A 20,373-nucleotide genomic window follows, 5' to 3' on the forward strand; every position below is an offset into this window, starting at 1 on the left:
TACCTGCTGCCACCGTGCCGCCCCTATCCATTGATAAAAATGTGTATAATGCCAGATCTTATGTGAAAGCATTTTATTAAAAATGTCAACAATGGAGATGCACGATTTTGTTGATTCTGTCAGTAACGCCGCAGACCCTAGGGAGCATTTCACAACTGTGAGTTAGTCAGATAACTTAAGCCTAAATCTGAGGAATGCCCCTCCGCTCTTTTCCTATTGGAGGGGCTTGGCCTCGGGTTGCAGTTCTCTGGCTGAAGTGAGAAATCCTGCTTCGTGGAACACGCCCCCTCTGGAATCGTCAGCGTCAGAGAGAGACCACCAATAGCTGGAGCGAATGGAGTTGTCGTCAGGGCAGGGGGCGGGGCCTGGGCGGAAGCGCACTGGCAGTGTGCGTGGAGAGAGAGGAGAGAGAGAGAGAACCCTTTCAGTCTCTTCACTGCGCCGTAACACAACACACTGCACAGAGCACGGTGTACAGGACATGTTCTCTCCCTCCTCTCCGTCAATGGACGTGACTCACAGCAGCAGTAGCAGTTCAGCGTCGCGGGAGAGGAGAATGTCCTGCTGAGATAAAGGGACAGGCCTCGGCGAACCGGCCGACCCTGCCTTCACAAGTCTCTGGCATCCAGACACGGACCAGCGCCAAACCGCGAGACTCCGCAGGAATTAAAGAGGACAACGCCGTCGACGACACCGACTTCTCCCAAAAGAACCACGCTTCCACTCAAGGGGCCTGCAGTTCGGATGTTTCTGTTGCCATTTCGGGCGAACAAAGCTGCATGGAAATGATTTGTGGAAGAAGAAGGCCGCTTCTTCTGCTGGAGGAAACCGGAGCACTCTCTCTGCCCTCTCAGGAAATCTGATCCTCGCTCACCGGTTAGCAGGCTGCCTTTTCTGCCATTTCTCCTCCACACTGGAACTAGACCACATCTAGCATTCATCCACAGAGTATTTTAACTCTCCTCCTGTTTCTGTAGTTGCACTGCTCGTTGGATCAGCTCGGTGCCCAGAAGCAGACACAACTCGCATTTTTATCCAGGCCTTTAGAGAGCAGAAGGGAACTTTGTTGCAGTAACTGGAATATTAAACCCAACGCTACCCTTAATGCTGCTTTAGCTCGCACTGTAGCCACGTTTCACTTCCACTGTACTGACATTGTTGAGTTGCGTATACATTGCACGTACTTTGAGCTGGCTGCAGAGTAATGTTACAGCACAGCGACCTCAGCGCCTCTCCAAAATAGTCCAGTCATTAGAAACTAGAGAGAGAGGGATTCTACTTTTCTGTATGTCTTTTATTGCAGTAGACTAGCCTCATTTTTTATATCTGCAGTCGAAATTCCTCGTCCCCCCCACGAACTGAAACACCCTCAGACCCCCCCCCCACCCCTCTCCCTTAGGACATCTCTCATCTACCACTCATGAACATACAGAGGTCAAATCCCATTAGCATTTCGCGTTATGGGAGATCGAGACACAAAGCGCACGAATTCGAGGAGTTGTCTTGTCTAAGGACTACAGAGTCGAGCCAGAGCTTCAGCCCCAATCTTGGATCCCCTAGCCCTCCAGAGACCCCCGACTCGTCGCACTGCATTTCGTGCATTGGAAATTACCTTTTGTTGGAGCCGCTCGAGGGAGACCACGTTTTCAGGGCCGCCCACTTGCACAGTGGGGAAGAGCTCGTCTGCAAGGTAAGCCTGATTCATGCGTTTCATTATTTGCTTGTGAGAGGAGCCTGGTCTGTCAAAGTTCATATTAGACTATTGGTCAATCCCAGGGGATTCTGACCTCGAAGGTCATCGAGAAGCTTGAATTATGGTTGCTATCTGACTCCTGGAAATCTGCACCACCGAATATATGCTCATGCAGAGCTGCAAACTAAGCTGCTTGCAAATATATACTGCATTTTCTGTGTTTCTTTCTATTTTTTTATTCAATGATAGTGGTTGTATAGGTACACAGAACTCCCGTACCTCTGATTCATTTAAATATAATCTAAACTATTTTGGTTATGCTGCATTTAATACTATTGAATGTAAAAGAGCTCTGCTCTGATTGGCTGCTTTAATTGAAACGCAGCCCTGCCTGACATTCCTTATGACGCCAGCGTGAATGAGCTAAACTACGGTACGCTGAAAGGTCAAGGTGTGCATTTTTTTTTCAAGCAGTTTGGTTTTGCAGCTTAGTTTCCGTATTTAGAATAAGCAATAGAAATAGAAACCTTGGGCTCTGTACCAAATTCTCTTCTTTTAATAAAGTGAACCTAAAGTTGGCTCGTCGTGATATTGACCCTTTAATATGTTTTTGAATATCGAATGGCTTTGTAATAGAGAAGGCCTGAGTAATGGAAAGGCTGACCAAACGCTTGGGCAGCTCTCACCCCACTGCTCTGTTGATCATGTTTCCTGATGTAAGGTTGACAAAAGGAGTGGGTAACAGTGTCTGATGGCCAAACTCAGACGTTACCATGGTGTTCTGACTGGAGATCAGACTGTATGTGAATGGTGTGGCCTTGCACAACCAGTTTAAAAAGTACCCATTTAAAAAGTGCTTGCCAGCTGTGTAATAGTAATATATAATGTATACTTGCAGTTACATTTACAGCCACATGCAGCATGCAGAGGTCCTTTTTTTTTGTAAGTTACACAGTAGGTTAAAGTGCACAAAATGAGGTGTGATAGACGAGGCTTCATGTGGGCATTAACCTAAATGACACACTTTATATTGTGATAAGAATTGGGCCTCCTATGTCCATCGTCAGCATTTTATATATTTTTTTCTGCCTCCTTTTTCTGTGTCTGTTACTTAGCAACATCAAAGATCAATGTCTGTTTTGGAGGCTTAAAATTGCTGCAGAGGTGTATGCTTTGCCTCTCAATGCTGTGTGGATTGCAGTTCTTTTGTGTCTGAACTCTTCAATGTCTGAATAGAAATGGAGGATCTTTTTGGGGTGAAAAGGCCACATGCTAATTGACATTTTGTAGACCAATATCCAGGGGTACTAAGCCTTTAAGGGCATTACAGCTATCCGATTGTCTCAGAATCAATGGCCGTGTCTGACAGAATACAAAATGCTCTCATCCCTTTCTCTTTCCAGGTGTTTGATATCAGTCGATATCAAGAATCCTTGGCTGCGTACTTCGTGCTGGGAGCCCACCAGAACATCAACCAAATAGTGGAGATTCTCCTGGGGGACACGCGGGCATACGTGTTCTTTGAGAGAAGCCATGGGGACATGCACTCGTTTGTCCGCACCTGCAAAAAGCTGCGTGAGGAAGAGGCTGCCAGGCTCTTCTATCAGATAGTGTCAGCTGTGGCACATTGCCATGACAATGGCCTGGTTCTCAGAGACCTCAAGTTGAGGAAGTTTGTCTTTAAGAACGAGGAAAGGTAAGGAGAATTCCTTTTCAGGCTTTGTGATGTGTTAAATGTAACTGAGCATGCAGTAATCAGATTTCAGCTCTTATTTGTACCTACTCACTCTACTTGTCCTGCTGAGGATTAATAGAGCCTTCGTGTGATGTTGCACAGGAAACATAAATGTTACTTTTAAATGTCGAAGCCAGAGCCTCCGCTCCACTAGTCCCCACTAAGACTAGGCAATTTGGAATATAAAACCCAGCCACTTGCCTCTAAAATTAGGCTGATGTAATAGTGTGCAGTATGCAGTATGAATTTTGGTGGTCTTCTCATCTAGGCTAAATGGTTGTAGCACTTTCAGCCATACTAATCAATTCTGCTATGTTTCCTGTGTCTAAGCACTAGGGATGGGCTGTTTATTATTATTTTTTAAATATTAGAATCAATTTTCAGGATCTGCAATTTTACTCCTGTCCTACAATATTAAACAGTCATTTATGCAGATTTAATATAGTAATTTCTGTGAACTGGCTCTCTGACACACTATATTCAGTATTCCAGAAAATGCAGAACAAGTTGGACCTGGTGAAAAAATATCCTAGAATTTACTAGACAAATGTGATTGCAAGACTGCACAGAAAAGTGCTGTTACATATTTTGTTTCATACATATGTTACATACTTTCAGCCCAAATCAGCTCCTGGAAAGGGAACACAGCTGTAAATATGAGCTCAATGACCTTCCATTCCCATGCACTGTAACCTGGGATATCAGTGCCACGCCCCTATAATGATATCTCGAGTGACAGACGTGGCCAAGGTGGGAAGTTCTACATTAGTCTGAAATGAAAGACCAAGTGTGCACCAAGATGGGTTTGGGAACAGTAAGCCAGACGAAATCTGATCTGTTCTGCATAACGGACCGCTGTGGTGCTCTGCTGGGTTCCTGACCCGGTTATGTCATATAGGGAGCTTGTGACATTGAGTTGTCACAGAGAAGGGGCTGGTGTCCCGGTGGATTATCTCTGATCTAGGACTAAATGGCAGTTCCAGTGGTGATCCACATTTTCTTTTTTCTTTTTTTTTTCCTTTTCCCTTTTTTTTAATACAAGCATGTACTTAGATTACATCTATATTCTGTTTAATGATCCAGAAGTCATTTAAATGGCTTGTCCTGATTTGTTCTAAGCCAGTGTTCTTCTTCATACCCAGCATATACATGTGGTTTTTCCACTGTGCGGTGGAGGTATGACTCATGTATGCTGCATGTCATTTAAGGGTTATTTTCAGAAGGCAGCTCTCCTGTTATAAACTAGCCCTGCACGGCTGGACAGATACAGAGCTAGGGGTCAAAGGGTCAGTTCAGTAAGTGCAAGCTTTGCACACTTTTACGTTTTTAACATGTTTGGCTGACCTAATCCTTTAAACTAGATGCAACAGCTTCAAAGGCAAAACATTAGTGTGGTTAAGAACAATAAAACAAGAACTGAAAAGTGAATATTTTTTATTGCAGTTGCAGTGTAAACACAACAATTTAAATCACAGTCAAAATATTAGTGCAAAAAGTGTATAAAATGCTTTGTCCAAAAGATGCTGCCCTATGTAGCAGCATGTTTACCCCTTTGGGTTCAGTTTATTTTGGGTTTAGTATTAGCAAAAGTAATTAGGGGTGTTGGTTCATTGTGGGGTGGAATGGTGGTGCTGCAGGTAGCGTTGCTGTCACACAGCTCCAGAGATGACAATCGTGTGTTTGGTGTGTTCTCCCCTTGTCTGCGTGGGTTTCTTCCGGGTGCTCAGGTTTCCTCCCACAGTCCAAAACCACACGCTGGTAGGTGGATTGGCGACTCAAAAGTGCCTGTAGGTGATTTTAGCTGTATTTGAGTGAGTGTGTGTCGCCCTGGCACTGGCGCCTTGCGCCCAGTGATTCTGGGTAGGCTCCGAACCCACCACGACCCTGAACTGGCCAAGCGGTTACAGACAATGAATGAATGATTAATTGTGGGGATACTATGGTTTCCAAGGAATATATCATGCTGTCTGTCATGTCTCAGGGCTGCTGATTTTGCACATTTCCCTGTCTTATATTGCAGGGTATGTTTGTCTAAATCCCCTGATTCTGCTTTACTCCCAACTTTCATTAAAATTCAGAGGAAGGTTTGTGGTTTCCTGAGAGAAAGCTATTCTCTGTCCCTCCTACTGATGGGAACATCCAGGGGCAGTCATTTGTTTCATTACTTCATACTGTCATGGGGATTTGTCTTCCAATATATGTTGTGCTGTCTTTAAACTACAACTTGCCCTGAAGAGAATTTATAAGTGCACACATCCTGCCTTAATAAAGGAAACTTTTTTTTTCTATGCCCATAGGAGCCTTGTTAAGTTGGAGAGTTTGGAAGACACATACCTATTGGAAGGAAGTGATGACTCTCTCTCGGACAAACATGGCTGTCCAGCCTACGTAAGCCCAGAGATCCTCAATGCCAGTGGCAGCTACTCTGGGAAGGCAGCAGATGTATGGAGTCTAGGGGTCATGCTGTACACCATCCTTGTCGGCCGCTACCCCTTCCATGACGTGGAGCCCAGCTCACTCTTTAGTAAGATCCGGCGTGGTCAATTCAGCATCCCCGAGACGCTGACGCCCAAGGCCCGCTGCCTGATCCGCAGCATCCTACGGCGTGACCCAGCGGAACGGCTGACTTCCCGGGAGATCCTGGAGCACCCCTGGTTCCTGGCCGCCACCAGCCATGCCACAACTGGCCACAGCAGGGGAGAGCGCGAGGCTGACCAAATGGTGCCAGAGGCCAACATGGAGGAGGAGCTGGAGCAGTATTTCAGCTGAACAGCACAAAAACATAACGAACATTCAGACATTTTGCCACGTGTTTTAGATGATGACTACAACAACAAAGTTAACAGAATACACTCATCGCTAAGGTGTCTATCTCTATCTCCCATTCCATCGAGAAACCCAGAAGGCCTGGCTTGATGGTCAGTAGCAACTTCTGGGTAATGCAAACGTTAATGTTCAGTTAATGTAGCAAGACTTACGACTATCTTCAGTTTGAGTTTTTTTTTTTTCCCCTTTTTTTTCTTTTAAGTGGTGCTCATGAGATGTACGAGTCACATTAAGCTAAGAAAAAAACAGCAACATGGCGGCACAGGAGACCTCAGCCAAGGAGAACAAAATCATGAGGCAAACTGCAACCACTCCTGTTCATCAAGTTCATGATGTCTCCGGATATAGAACTTTACAAGCATTTTGTTGGCTGTATCTATATTTATTCTTTTTTTTTTTCCTTTTTTTAAAAAATAAATATATTACTTACACCATTCTGCTCTTTCATAGCCTTACGGGCCAATACTTTAAAATGTATGTGCCGGCTATTGGTAGAAATATAAAATAAAGATTTCTTCTCTTCAGGCTTGATTTACCCCCTCATTGTGTAATTACGTTAACTTGCATTGTTTTGTCTTTCGTGTACGGCTGCACTGCGTCAGCTCTTTGTGTTGCATTAAGCTATTTCTTTCTCTCTTAAAATGTTACTGCTGCTTATTTCTGCTCTAACCTGAACGGAACCTTTCTCCTTGAGCCTCCAAACATGACGAGCACTTGACTTGCCTAGGCTAGGTGAATGGTCCATTCCACTTCTCTAGACTAGCATCTATTTAATTTTAGTTTCCTTCTTCTGCAGGAATGAAAATTAGTTGTTTTTTTTCCTTCTAATTTAAAGTAACTACTATATTTAAAAACAATACTTGCAGGGGTTTTCACTTCAGTTCCAGTTTCCATATATATATTGTAGGCAATACTTTTGACACAGGACAGTTCCGAAGTTAAGGCATTAAAGACTGTCCCAAGGTTTAGAATAAACCATCTAACTTTAGTGCCAGTATTTGTGCCCCTCAACCACCTATGCCGATAGTATTTTTTTTTTTTGCCTTTTTTTTTTAAATTCAGGTTTTTGACTCCACAACAGTAAAATGTTACTACGACTACACTGTCTCCAGTACCTCATGTTAATTTTCTACTGCCTGCGTAGGTTCTGTGAAATGATCATGTTCTGAATGGGTACATGTGGACATGTTTTGTCGTATATCAATGTTACTTGAAATTGTGATATCTAGTCAATGGCATGTGCCCTTTTTGAATGCTATAGCCTGCCTAGCGGGGGGCGGGGGAAGCTGGTTATTTGTGTTTTCTTTTTGTTTATTTGTTTTTCCTCCCCCTTAACTTTCTGAAAGTAAACTCTTGCAAATGATTTCTAAAAAAATGCTAGGAGACGAAGTTGCTTCTGTAAGCATAGGTTTATTATTATTATTATTAATATATATTTTTTTTAATTCATTTTTTTAGGTAAGAAGAACTGCCCATGTTTAGTTGGTGCTGATTAGGTGCTAATGTTGAAGGAGATTTCTGTTTTATTGTTTGGATTTGTTTTAAAGGGGGCGGGGGCATGCATGGTGGGATATCTGCCTCAGATGCTCTGATTGTAATGTAACTGATTTTGGTGTTTTGTCCAAATTATTCGGTAAATAAATTGTGAACTGCACACTGAAACACAAAGTGATTTCATTTGTAACTGGCACTGGGGCTGAGTAACCATGAGCTTTGGTAGTAATGGTGTACAAAACGAATCACAGAACCTCATCATTCCCTGCAGTGGTCATGTGCTCCAGCTGCTACGTTCCCACTGAGAAGCACCGTTTGCGTTCATACATATACATCTGTCCCTGAGACTCATGTCTGCTGGCTCCTCCACAGTCTCACACCAGCAGGCACTTGGTTGAATTCAGCATGTAAAGCATTTTGTCCCCTGGCTGCGAGGTCTCATTGGTATGGCAGCTGCTAAACATGCCCGAAGCCCACGGGGATAATCCAGCAGATAAAGACTTGAAGGCTTATGTGTTGGGGTAGTTGTATGTGATCTGCAGCAGAGTGGGATGGGGTCTTTGGCATTATCCATATGAAAATAGAATATACAGCGATACTGTTGCTGTGTAGTGAATTGTATACCGTCAGTAATGCAATGTGTTTTTTATAGCCCCCTCCCCCGTTGACACAGGATGTGGGAACATTGTTTTTTCAGTACTGATTAGTGCAGATCTCTAAGCAGATGAATTGGCACAGTATTTTATTATATATAACATTTTGTTTACCGAATTCTTCAAATGTTCGTTAACACTTTTATGAACGTTGGTGAGCTTCTGTATTTTGTATACAATAATATTGAACATTTTGCAGGGTTGTGTAGCTACTGTGCGGCACAGTGAGGGCGAATGTAAGTATGGAGTTTGCAGTTCGCCTGCTCTCTGGCTCCTTAAATAGATTTGTACATTTGTTGTGCCAGATGTGTCCCCACCACAGCATCTGGCAGTGTGCACCAATGAACTCCTCATTTCACTCTGTCCAAACCCACTAATCTGCCCAGGCCCAGTGTAGCATAAGTGTGTCTGTTGTACCACTGACCTCTACATCAACCTCCCTGTAGGTCTCTTATATTTAGCCTGTGATTGTACAGGAGTTAGACACTGTTCAGCATCATCTGGAGAGTCTTTTTACTAAATACGCTTGTTGCATCTCCAGGCAATTCGAAAGAGGTTGGCGTTCCCAAAAAAGACACAGAGGCGTGTTCCAAAGTCTTCCATCACAGTCTTTCTTTAAGGGTTTTACCCATGTTTACAGTATGGAAAAATTATTTTTGGACACTGACCTAGGGCTAAATTTTTAGCTGCCCTTTGGAGGGTGGTGACCACAGGGAACATAAAACAACATCATGCTGGGTCAGGAACGTGGGGAAACAGGCACAATCACACAACAATTATGAACACATAAAAAGCCCATAAATATCTGAGAGAATGGGCACCAGTACCTCATGGAAGTGATGTCACCCACTGCTCCCTCTCCATTTCCTCCAACACAAAAGCACACGGCTCAGTGAGTTACATTTAAAGTTGGAAGAAAAAAGTAAAAAGAAAACATGATTTATTACAAATTCCGCGTGTAAACAGTCACTGTAAATCTTATACGAGTATATGCCTTAATAAAGAAACACCAAAACTTTTGCATTCTCTGTAGTTGGCAGTTAGTTGTGATCCAGAAATCAGCATCAATCTGGAGGTCACAGATGCTTTAAATGTCTTCATTACACCTCTCTCTAAAGGCAGAGATAAGACAAAGCACCAGATTGTGAATGCTTTGGTGATTTGTTGTTTTCCATTGCGTCGCAGCCTAATGTTTACCACCTGAGCAGCAGAATTTGCATACGTGCATCTTCTCAACAGGGATGAGGATCCACAGCCGTTCACTTGATACCACCATTTAGATGATTCATCTCTTTGCTGCCTGATATTTAAGACCCTGCTGGGCCCAAAGTGAACAGCACACAGTTGAAGTCATTATGAAGCAGGCTGCTGGCGATTACCCTCCTTCCTCCTACTGGGGGCTGGATGCCAGCCTTCCTTCAAATCTTTGTGATTAGCGCGCCCTCTGGCGGATGAACACGAGGGGACACCTTGTAGTGTGCAACTTTATTACAGTTGTTTTATGACGTTTGGGACGGTCCAGGTCACATGACTCGCTTTGTTGAGTGTCTAGGTTTGTTCTACGGGGAAGTAAATAAATATGGCATTGTCCTGTCATTTTTAATACACAATTAATTTTTTGTTTTTTGTGAAAATACATATTGGATAATTAAATTCATAAAAATGGGCCATGACATTTTCACAGGTTATAAATTACAACTGGTTAATTTTTATATTCTTCTTAATCCAGCAAATAAACATCAGTTATGTTTTGACATTGTAAAACGTTGTTTTAATTTAACAGTGTTACAACAACCTTTTTATTACTGTGTGGAAAAAAGAGCGGTCAGGAAACAGTCATTCATTCATTCATTCAAAAATAAAACAGGGTTACGTGGGTCTTGAGCCCACTCAGAATCACAGTGTGCAATGCAGGAAAACACCTATGATTTTCACACTCGCAGGGCACCACACACTCACCCACCCACACTCACAGCTGTGGACAATTTCACACAATCCACCTACCAGCATGTGTTTTTAGACTGTGGGAAGAAATTGGTGGAATCCCACATATATACAGGGAGAACACAGCACAATACAAACATTGATGTGAGGCAAAACAAAATCCAAGAAGCTTAGGCCCTGGAGCGTCTCTCTTCTGCCCAAATATAGTCACATAAAACATGCATTACGATAGCGGTACGTAGTAACTAAACTCATTAAAACATTACGAGTGTACCCAGGAAATAAAATCCACGAGGAATGTAGTATATAACCACTTTAAAACATGAGCTAAAATGTGCTGTCTTATATTACTCTGTATATGTCTCATAATTTTAGGTTCTGGACTCATATGTAATATAAAACACTGTGGGATTTCTCCTGTGTCCATTTACCAAAGCTCATAAATTAATCTTTTTTTGTTTTTCTAAGGGATATGTTTAAAGGAGTTTTGGGTGATACTTCCTTTCAGTTCTCCTCAAGCAAAGATTTTGGGATTGTCTTGATCTCCTTCCTCCAGCTGCGGCTGCAATCATAGTAGGACAAGGCCGACAGAGCAGAGGGGACAGACTATGATTAAATGGACAGAAAGCGACTTGAGGACACTGCTCTCCTGCTGGAACTGAACACTTTGCTTTTCTTTGCAGCTGTAAACTGGAATCACAATCCAGTATTGGGTCTTTGAGTTACCACACATGTGCTCTCTCTCTCTCTCTCTCTCACTCTCTCTCTCTCTCTCTTTTTCGCTCGCTCTCTCTCTCACACACACACGCACACACACACACATTTCCTGTCCCGCTCATAAATAGGCAGTTGCCTGTACAAGAGGAAGCTCTAAATTACTACAAGGCACACCCACTGACAACATGGCATTTACACACACCCACTTCACAGCTGCAGAACAGCTACTGGTACTTTGTTGTCTCACTAGAGCTGAAAGCATCCTGTAGAAATGCAAAAATACTATGTCTAATAGGTGAGAAAATGTTCAAAGTTTATTTGAGATCTCATTAAAGTCTCACGAAGGACTGGCGCCCCCTCCAGGGTGTATTCCCTTGTGCCCAATGATTCCAGGTAGGCTCTGGACCCACCGCGACCCTGAATTGGATAAGCAGTTACAGATAATGAATGAATGAATGAATGAATTAAAGCCTTATCAGTGCTGATATATTATTGTTACTGGAACATGTGGTTGGTGTAGTGTCGTGTAGTGGTTAACAACCTCTGCCTTTCGCACAGCAGACTTGGGTTTGCTCCGTTAGCCACACTAGAGTGCAACAAAAATCCTTTACATTAGTCTGCTCTAGTAACTCATAATTTATTCATCATAATTCATCAGTCATTGTCTGTAACTTCTTTTGTCCAGTCCAGTTTTACAAGTGGGTCCGGAGCCTACATGGAATCACGGAGCACAAGACAGGAACACTGGGCACCAGTCCATCACAGGGCAACACACACTCACACTGTCACTCACACCTATGGACAATTTACTATTGCCAATCCACCTACTAGCACGAGTTTTTGCATAGTGGGAGGAAACTGGATCGCCCAAAGGAAACCCACACAGACACATGGAGAACACCAACATCCTCGCTGTGACCCGAGGTGGGACTTGAACCCCAGTGGCCTGCGACAATGCCACCAAAAGAACTAATGCCTTCTTTGCTGTAATTCTGAATCTTTGCCTTCATTCAGAATTCATGGATCTATGAATATGCAATTAGCCTCTGCCTCTATCTACACTTAGTGCTCCACCATTCACCTGCAGCTCTAAGCCCTGTCTTACAAGTTGAGGGGATTTAGATTTTTCTTAGATTTCTGATGTAAAACACCCAGGTTTTCTGAATCAACAAATTTGAAACAGTGCAGTTTTAAAACAGTAATGCTCAGCCATGACATTGTGGGAGTGTTTATTTCTCTCACGATACCATCTTCAAACAACCCCTCACTGACATTTGAACAAAGTTAAACATTTATAAGTTATATTTATAACTTTATTAAGTTCATAAAAAAAAAGATGAGCAACTTTTAGCAAAAACATTTTCTCTGGGATTATTTTATGAACAAAACATGCAAAATACACACAAACAAGCAAATAAAAGAGTGACTTGTAGAAGTCATTAAAATACACTGCAAAGCCACGTGAACAATATAGTTATGCTCCATTGCATTATATTGTCTTGTCCATTCTGGTTTACTTGAAAGACCAAAGAATCACCTTGATGAAGTAACATTGACGTTATGAGGACAGCTGCACTACCATCCCATAACATGATTAATGAACCATTGTTAAGATACAAAATTACTTGCTACAGCAGCACCTCTTAAAATTCAAATGACATTCAGAATAGAATAGAAGAGGGTATGAATATTTATGTTAGCTACTTTAAGGTGCACCCATTGCTGACACTGAGGTTTGACTGCACACACGCACACACGCACACACACTCCGCTTATATAAGCTCCTCAGACAAAGCATTGCCCATTGAGGGGTACATATTACACACCATAATGCCAGACATCAGCTTGGGTTGGGGCTGCGGGGCTGGGGTGGGGCGAGGGGTGGGGACTAGCATTAACAAGGATATTAACATTAGAAATAATTTTATGACCGATGCAACCAATTATGGAGAAAACAAATAAGATGTTAAACCATAACTATTTCCCCCATTATCAATACTCCTGTGGCCAAATGCAATAAAACTGTCACTAAAATGTGCCAACCTGTAGAGTAAAGCCTTTCCAGAAGCCCATATTGCAGCAATGGTGGGATACATTTCCTGTGAACACCCTTGCCTTCAAAATAAATTATGGATAAGCTACAAACTCATGCAGCATCATGTGGAAATAAGGCTTATGTTCTATTGCAGTCTGTTCCGTTGTCCATTTTGTTTCATTTGAATGACTGAATGGTTCGTCTCAAAGGGAAAGTGTCAGCTGTGCTAGCTTACTTATTAACTTGATAATGACAGATTCAGTATTAGTAGCATGCACAATAACATGCTGCTAAAGCAACTCTTTAAATTCAAATGGCATTGAGAATGGAAGAGGAAGGGGAAGAGAATCTGTCTTTATGTCTTATTCATAGCTGTGTGTGAAATGAGCTTTAATGTCTGATGTAGGAGACGTGTGCAGATACAGTGTGTTCTGGCTGAAGGAATGCTTGCTTTCAGTATTTAATGATGTTTACTGAGCTCAAAAACCTTTGGAAGCTCTAAGAGCACAGCAGGGCATAACTGCTGCTTATAGGAAGATGACGATACTTCCCTGCTGCTGGGGTCCCTCCATGTTTATTTATCTTGCTGTTCTTCTCTTTCTCTTTCTTTTCATAATCTTTTCCTTCTTTGTGCCAGACCAGAATCTGCTCAGACTGTGTCTAGGATGTAGGCCAGTGCTAACATTTCATTTAATGTCCACAGCCTCCTGTTTTTCTAGGTCCAAACAAAGCATTGGCCAATCCACATCTATGCTGGTGTCTTACATTTTCATTTAAAGGAACGATATGTAGTGTTTTTACCTTAAAATTACAGGTTCAAAATGATTGTGATGCTCCTCTGTTCTGTAATAGAGAGAATAGCACCTCTCTCAATGCTCTTTGGGCTGCCTTTTTAAAAATTAGACTATGCAATTTCATAATAATGGAGAGGGGAACCCTGCAATCCCTAGAAGCTTTGAAGACAACAGTAAAAAAAAAATTTCTGAAGTTCCACATTATTTTTTTCCTGCCTGTTATACACATCAAAAAATTTGGTATAGTATTTCTAGCCTCACTTATACAATTTAATCAAATACATAAAAACTATTTCTTCCTACTAGTGAGGTAAGCCAGAAGTGTATTTATAAAAATTATAAATAATTTAGAACACCTGAGTAATTTGTCTCTCCTGTGGCTGTATGATGGCAAATTTGCTTATGTTTCTGCAGTTGGCAGTCTATTGAATTGGGCTGCTCTCTTGTGGTCAAAGCTGGAACAGTAGCTAATTTTCAGCACCTGGCTCCTCAAATTTTTTTTGTCTTGTTTCAATGAAGGGCTAACAGGAAAGAAACATCTGCCACGTGCTGGTCGAAAACTGCTATAACATGCTAAGTGGTAGCCATATAAAAATATTTTTTGATACCCCTCAGGCTCAGCTTACTAGTAAAAAAACTGAGGAAGAAATATTTTTTGTGTTTCGTGGCTAAAATTGTGATTCTAGAAATATTATTTCAACTGTTTTTGGTGTGTATAACAGGCAGAAAAAGTAATGTGTATCTCATTCTCAGGAACATAATTTTTTCATTATGCTATTCACCTTCTTATTGTTGGCCTAGTAAGTAATAACATGTTGCACGTTCTTGATGTGTTGCTGTGTGTGTGTGTTTGTGTGTGTGTGTGTGTGTGTGTGTGAGAGAGAGAGAGAGAGAGAGAGAGAGAGAGAGAGAGAAAGAGAGAGAGAGAGCATGTGTCTGTGTAAGAGAAAGAGAATGAGTGTTTTTAAAGAGAGTGAAAGTGTGTTTATAACTAGAAGACCCAAGTGCCGGTCATGACAGATGCGAGTATCCCAGATGCGAGAATCCCTCAGACACTGTGTGCATGTGTGTGCGTGCATGCGTGCATGCATACATGTGTTAGAGTGTGTGTGTGTGTGTGTGTGTGTGTGAGAGAGAGAGAGAGAGAGAGAGAGAGAGATGGGTGAGTGCCTTTATATCAGACAGTACTGTAAACGGGATTTACACTCAGCAACAGGTAGGGGGAGCACCAGAGACAAAAAAATCCCATTCTTAATAGTAATCCTTTAAAGGGTCGAGAAGACATATATTAGTCAAATATTAGCAAATAATATTTTGAAATAGGTGTGATTTTTAAATTCATGTATTTATTTATTTATGTAAAAATGAAGTGCAGCTTACAAGCTGAAGAATCACATTGCTTTGCAGTCCCAGAATGAACTATTATGCTCCATAGTACTCTGTAGAGGGTTTCTATATTGGAAGCATAAAATATCAGACAATAAGCTGTTATCAACAATGCTATGTATTGCTAACAATTCTAACCAAAGGAAAATTAACGATATACTAGGGTACATATTTTTTTCTGAATGTTTAACTGGAACATGGTCAATTTAGGTGTGACATTATACACCCATTTTTTGTGGTAAATGGAGCACAGCATTAGTACGGAACCTCAGATAGACTGAAAACAGTAGGTGTCAGTATAAAAGCAGTTTCATTACATAAAAAAGAATCATTGGACAAAATGACTGATTGCTTCTTAAAGGTTCTTGCCCTCTGCAATTTTAATCCTGTGTTTTAATAAAAGTAGACTGGCTTGTGTGGAAGTGTGTGCTGATTTGACCAAGCAGGTCAGTTGGAGTGGGATTTCAGTTATGTAACCCGTGTTTATTGTGCCGTGGATTTGGCTTTACTAATTGCTGGGCCTGGAGGAATTTCTGCTCATGGCAATGGAGGCATGAGCTGCTCTGTGGCCGAGAGCAAAGAACAGAGCAGGCACTGGACCAAGCCAAACGCCACATACACACAGAGTTGCGCTGCTGTCTGTGAGCTACTGGAGGGTGAAACAGTTTATGCTGTTTTGACTCTTTACTTCAGCACATTGGATCTAAAATGAATAAATCTGGTGTAAAAATGCAGATTTAATGCAAGAACGTTGACAGACACAACACATTAGCAGGGCCAATTTATTTACAGTCATCTTTTCCACAGGAATACATTTGACTTACAATGTTACTCATGTTACTTTGGTAACATTGGACTCATCATTAAAGTGTACTGTGCTTGTTTCTACACTCACTGTCCATTCTCTCAGCCCCATTGACCATGGAGCACTTTGTAGTTCTACAATTACATGCTGTAGTCCATATGTTGTTCTGCATACGTCATTTACACTTCACCATTTCACTCTGTCCTTCCACTGTCAGGATCACCAAGCAGGTATGAATTGGGGGGTGGATCATTCTCAGTGCTGCAGTGAAAATGATGTGGTGTTGGTGTGTTAGTGTGTTGCATTGGTATGAGTAGATCTTTATTAGACACACCTATCTTGTAGATGTAAAGTCAGAGAGGGTAGCTTATCTGTTGCTGCACATTTTGTGTTGGTCATCCTCTAGTCCTTTATCAGTGGATGCACAATGCTGTTTAAAAACTCCAGTAACACTGCTGTGTCTGATCCACTTGTACCAGCACAGCACGCCATTAGTGTCACTGCAGCGCTCAGAATGATTCACCACTCAAATCATAACTGCTCTGTTGTGGTTAAGAAACTAATATAATCTCAAAAATTGACTTCTTCTATTCCAGTATTCCATATAAAATTGCTAAAAGTTGTGCATAATTAAATCAGTAAATTGTAATTATACTTTCTTATGTATTTGTAATGTGAAATAGTTCATTCTTAAATAAAAACTGGGCCAGAATTGTTCTCAGTGGTGGTGATAGGATATGTCTGAAGCCGATAATGCCTCCAGAAAGCTGTATTATAGATAGGAATTACATTAAATCTGCCTGGTGCTTGAGCCATCATTTTACTATAGATGGCATAATTGGTAATAACATGGCACCCTCTGGTTCCAATCACCATCACTCTGAAGGATAATTGCACGTTTCTTTACATCGTAACATTTCACATTAAACCGCCCCGTATTACTTTTTTTTTTAGATTTCAGTATTTAAAGTATGTAATTTGTGATACGACTTTAGATTTAGATCTTCTTTAATATAAACAATCGGTATTCCAGCAAAAGACTCCAGATGCAAAGTCACATCCGGAATCACTTCTAGACTGTTACCATCTCTCTGCATGAACCAATGATGTAAATAATATGAATGTTGAGGAGTTAACAAATTCACTAATTAATGATCCAGTTCAGCTAAACCTGCCCTCAGTTCTCTTCTGTTCTGCTCTACTGGTATGAGTATGCTACCAGTATGCTACCAGTGTTCATTTACAAATTCCAGTACTAACCAGTAGATGGCATATATGAATACAGTGTATCCACTGACCAGTTACCCTCACCATCTATACAAATATACAAACATTTGTAGAAACCTATTATAAACTGGACACAGATGTGTAAACGTCCCCACAGAAAAGTGTTAATGAAATGGGACATTCTTCAGCAGCTTCACATGAGCTTAAAATCATTATACAGAATGCAGAATGTGGGCTAGAGTGGTATAAACCAAGCTGCATTGGGCTGTAAGTTTGTGGGACAGTGTTCTTTGGAGAAGATGGAGCTTTATAAAATTATTTTCAAATGAGCTGAATTGACATTTGTGGTCAACAGTTAATCATCAAAATATCATTAATATTCTCATGGTTGAATGCCATCAAATCCTTACCAAAATGTATCAACTAAATATAGAATCAGTGGCCTAATCAATGGGAAACAAATTTCCTATTAATACCATTGACTTCAAAATAATGTTGGATGAGAAAATGTTCAGAAACTTTTGGCTACAGTGGAGCAGACTCACTGGATTTTCTGGTTTGAATGAAACATCACATTTTATATTTCAGTTACTTCAAGTGGGCCTATTATGTATGAAATAACTTCTCTCCTGCAAGCGATATTACTTATTCACTCAATCACCTCAAAGACAAAATTCATAACAGCCTTTTAGATCAATTGAATTTTCATTCTGAAATGAAGGTGATAAATTTGACATCATGAGAAAAGTGAACTGTGGGCAAAAGAAATGGAAATCAATGATTCATCCTCAGCTCTGATTGGCTAAACTTATTACTGTACACAGAAAAGAAATCTTCAGTTAAATAGGAATTGTATTTATTACAAATGACTTATAAACAGATATTTCTGAATGGCATTTATTCTGATAATATATCATCACTGTTGGAAAAAAAATATAAAACTATAGCTCAAATATTTTAATTAAATTTAATATAATTTCAAGTGATTTTGGACCATTTCTACTGATGAAGTCACTATTAGATCTGTACACTGAAATACAGCTGCCATTTTCTAAATATTTAAAATACAGTAAATTTACAATAAATGGAATTTATTTATTATTAACTGCCTAAATTTACAATAAAATTAATTAATTTATTATTAATTGAATTCATACCTTATAAATTCAGATACCATTTCCAGTTATTCAACCCAGCTAATATAAGGCACACATAGTTTGAATCATCTCCATAGAAAAGCATCATTTATAAACTGGGAATCTCTGAAGCAACTGCACATGGGTATTGGATCCCCACTCTCAATGCCAAGCATTGGCTAGAGAGCTATAAACATCTATAAGCTGTGGAGTGGTGTGTAGCAGCGGACCTGCTGTCTCTGGAGTGATGGACCTCAATTCTGTGATATTAGGTTGACACCAGAAGTGTGTTTGTGCTCCAAAAATACTCATATATTACAGACCTCACCAGTACTTTTGACACAGAAAACCATCAAATTCTCACAGCAATTTCCCAAATTTTTGTCACCCCAGTAACAAAACGTTGGGCAGACTCCCTGTTAATAACCTTGATGTGTCCACATGAAATCTCCACCATATTTGGATTTAGTGTGTTTCTTACTTTACCTTCTTAAACCTGCTCATACAGTGTTTCTTGCTGAACAGACTGTTGTAAGTTATAATCTGCTGGAACTATATATGAGGCTTGTAGTATCAACCACTGCTAATGTATTCCCGTATATTCACACATGGAGAAGATAACTAACTGTTCGGCCATATCTAAAGTAACCACTTCGGTTTGCATGGCTTTGTTTTTGCCTCTGAAGTGGTCAATTATATGGTCAGTGAACAGTATTATTGAAGCCTCATGATGACAGTAAATTGGTGAGAGAGTGTTTGTGTGCTGTCTTAGGCTTCTCACACCCTTTTCGTCAATACCCAATTATCCCCCCCATTGCCTCTCCCCACTGATGAAGAATGCTGAAAATAGCTGTGGGGTGCATTGTCTCCTAATTGCAGCTAACACTACCCACTTGCTGTATTGATCATATATTAGATGCGAGCTGAAGGAGAGGCTGTGTGGAGCCATGCTGAAGGATTAGGGGTTGTTCAGTCCATTCTCCAACCACTTTCCAAAAGACCTCCATTAGAGCACGTTCACATGACACTTTCTTGGAATGTATCCTTAAGGACCAACACTAGACTTTCAGACTCCGTGTTTGCTCTCTCTCCAGATCTACTGAGACTGGAGAGGAGGGAGCATTTATAGGAAGCTCAAGCTGGCCAGGAGAGTATTTCATCATATGAAACCATGTCACTCAAATGACTTGGTTCTCACCATTGCGGAGGCTGCATGTGTTGTTTTATAGCTGTTTCTGTCCCAGAAAATTGTCTTTAAAAATGTCGAGTTATTGTCAGATTATCAAAGTGCACAATGATGAAAGTAGCACCACTTTGCCCTTCTTTCAGCACTCTGCATAAATGAAAAAGCTTTATTCACCAATTAAACCCAATATCTTACCACCAAATCCGCTTCCCAATATGTAATTAAGTTGGGAGCCCGTTTCCACTATTGCTAGCCTTTAGCAGAGTGTGGAGTAATGGCATAGTGGCTAATAATGCCTTTTCTCTGAAGGACTCTCTAATTCAGTCAGAGGGTCAGCTTTAAATGAGCCGTTCATTCCCTCCCTTTGGGTGCTCTCTGTACAAGCAGTGCAAAGGTTAGTGCTGCAGGGATTTAGGATCAAATCACAGCTGTGCCATGTGCCGCTTGTGGATTTGTCCTTCAGTCCTAGAGGACAGTTCTGCCCAATTATTTGCTAGAAGGTAAGGATGGTGTGCTTTTTACATATATGCTGCATAATAGTCTTCACATATAAACAGATGCCAAAATGTTTTTTTGCCATAGAAAAAAAAATCACCTTATAATAACTATTTAAAATACTTTTTCCACATCATTTAAATGCTCTGTACCAATAAACACATAGACAATAAAACAAATAGAGTTTTAATTGTGTATCCAAGATTATTTATATTGATAAACCATTGTTTTTAACAGGATAACAATT

General features: G+C 40.9%; 1 protein-coding gene across 1 annotated transcript; it reads left to right on the forward strand.

The window, feature by feature from the left end:
* Window positions 1-373: 373 nt before the first annotated feature.
* trib2 (tribbles pseudokinase 2) lies at window positions 374-7,901 on the forward strand. The gene is made up of 3 exons (XM_066677378.1): window positions 374-1,690; window positions 3,097-3,389; window positions 5,726-7,901. Exons 1-3 carry the CDS (start codon window positions 1,421-1,423, stop codon window positions 6,195-6,197), a joined length of 1,035 nt encoding a protein of 344 aa, XP_066533475.1. The 5' UTR covers window positions 374-1,420; the 3' UTR covers window positions 6,198-7,901.
* The last annotated feature ends 12,472 nt before the right edge of the window (window positions 7,902-20,373 follow it).

Source organism: Hoplias malabaricus, chromosome 7 (assembly GCF_029633855.1).
Source record: "Hoplias malabaricus isolate fHopMal1 chromosome 7, fHopMal1.hap1, whole genome shotgun sequence".
Lineage (NCBI taxonomy): Eukaryota > Metazoa > Chordata > Actinopteri > Characiformes > Erythrinidae > Hoplias > Hoplias malabaricus.

Bases quoted from the DNA above. Each gene is read 5' to 3' on its own strand.
- trib2 (XM_066677378.1), top strand. From the start codon at position 1,421: ATGAACATACAGAGGTCAAATCCCATTAGCATTTCGCGTTATGGGAGA. The intron at 1,691-3,096 runs GTAAGCCTGATT...TTCTCTTTCCAG, and splicing joins GGGAAGAGCTCGTCTGCAAG to GTGTTTGATATCAGTCGATA. The intron at 3,390-5,725 runs GTAAGGAGAATT...CTATGCCCATAG, and splicing joins GTCTTTAAGAACGAGGAAAG to GAGCCTTGTTAAGTTGGAGA.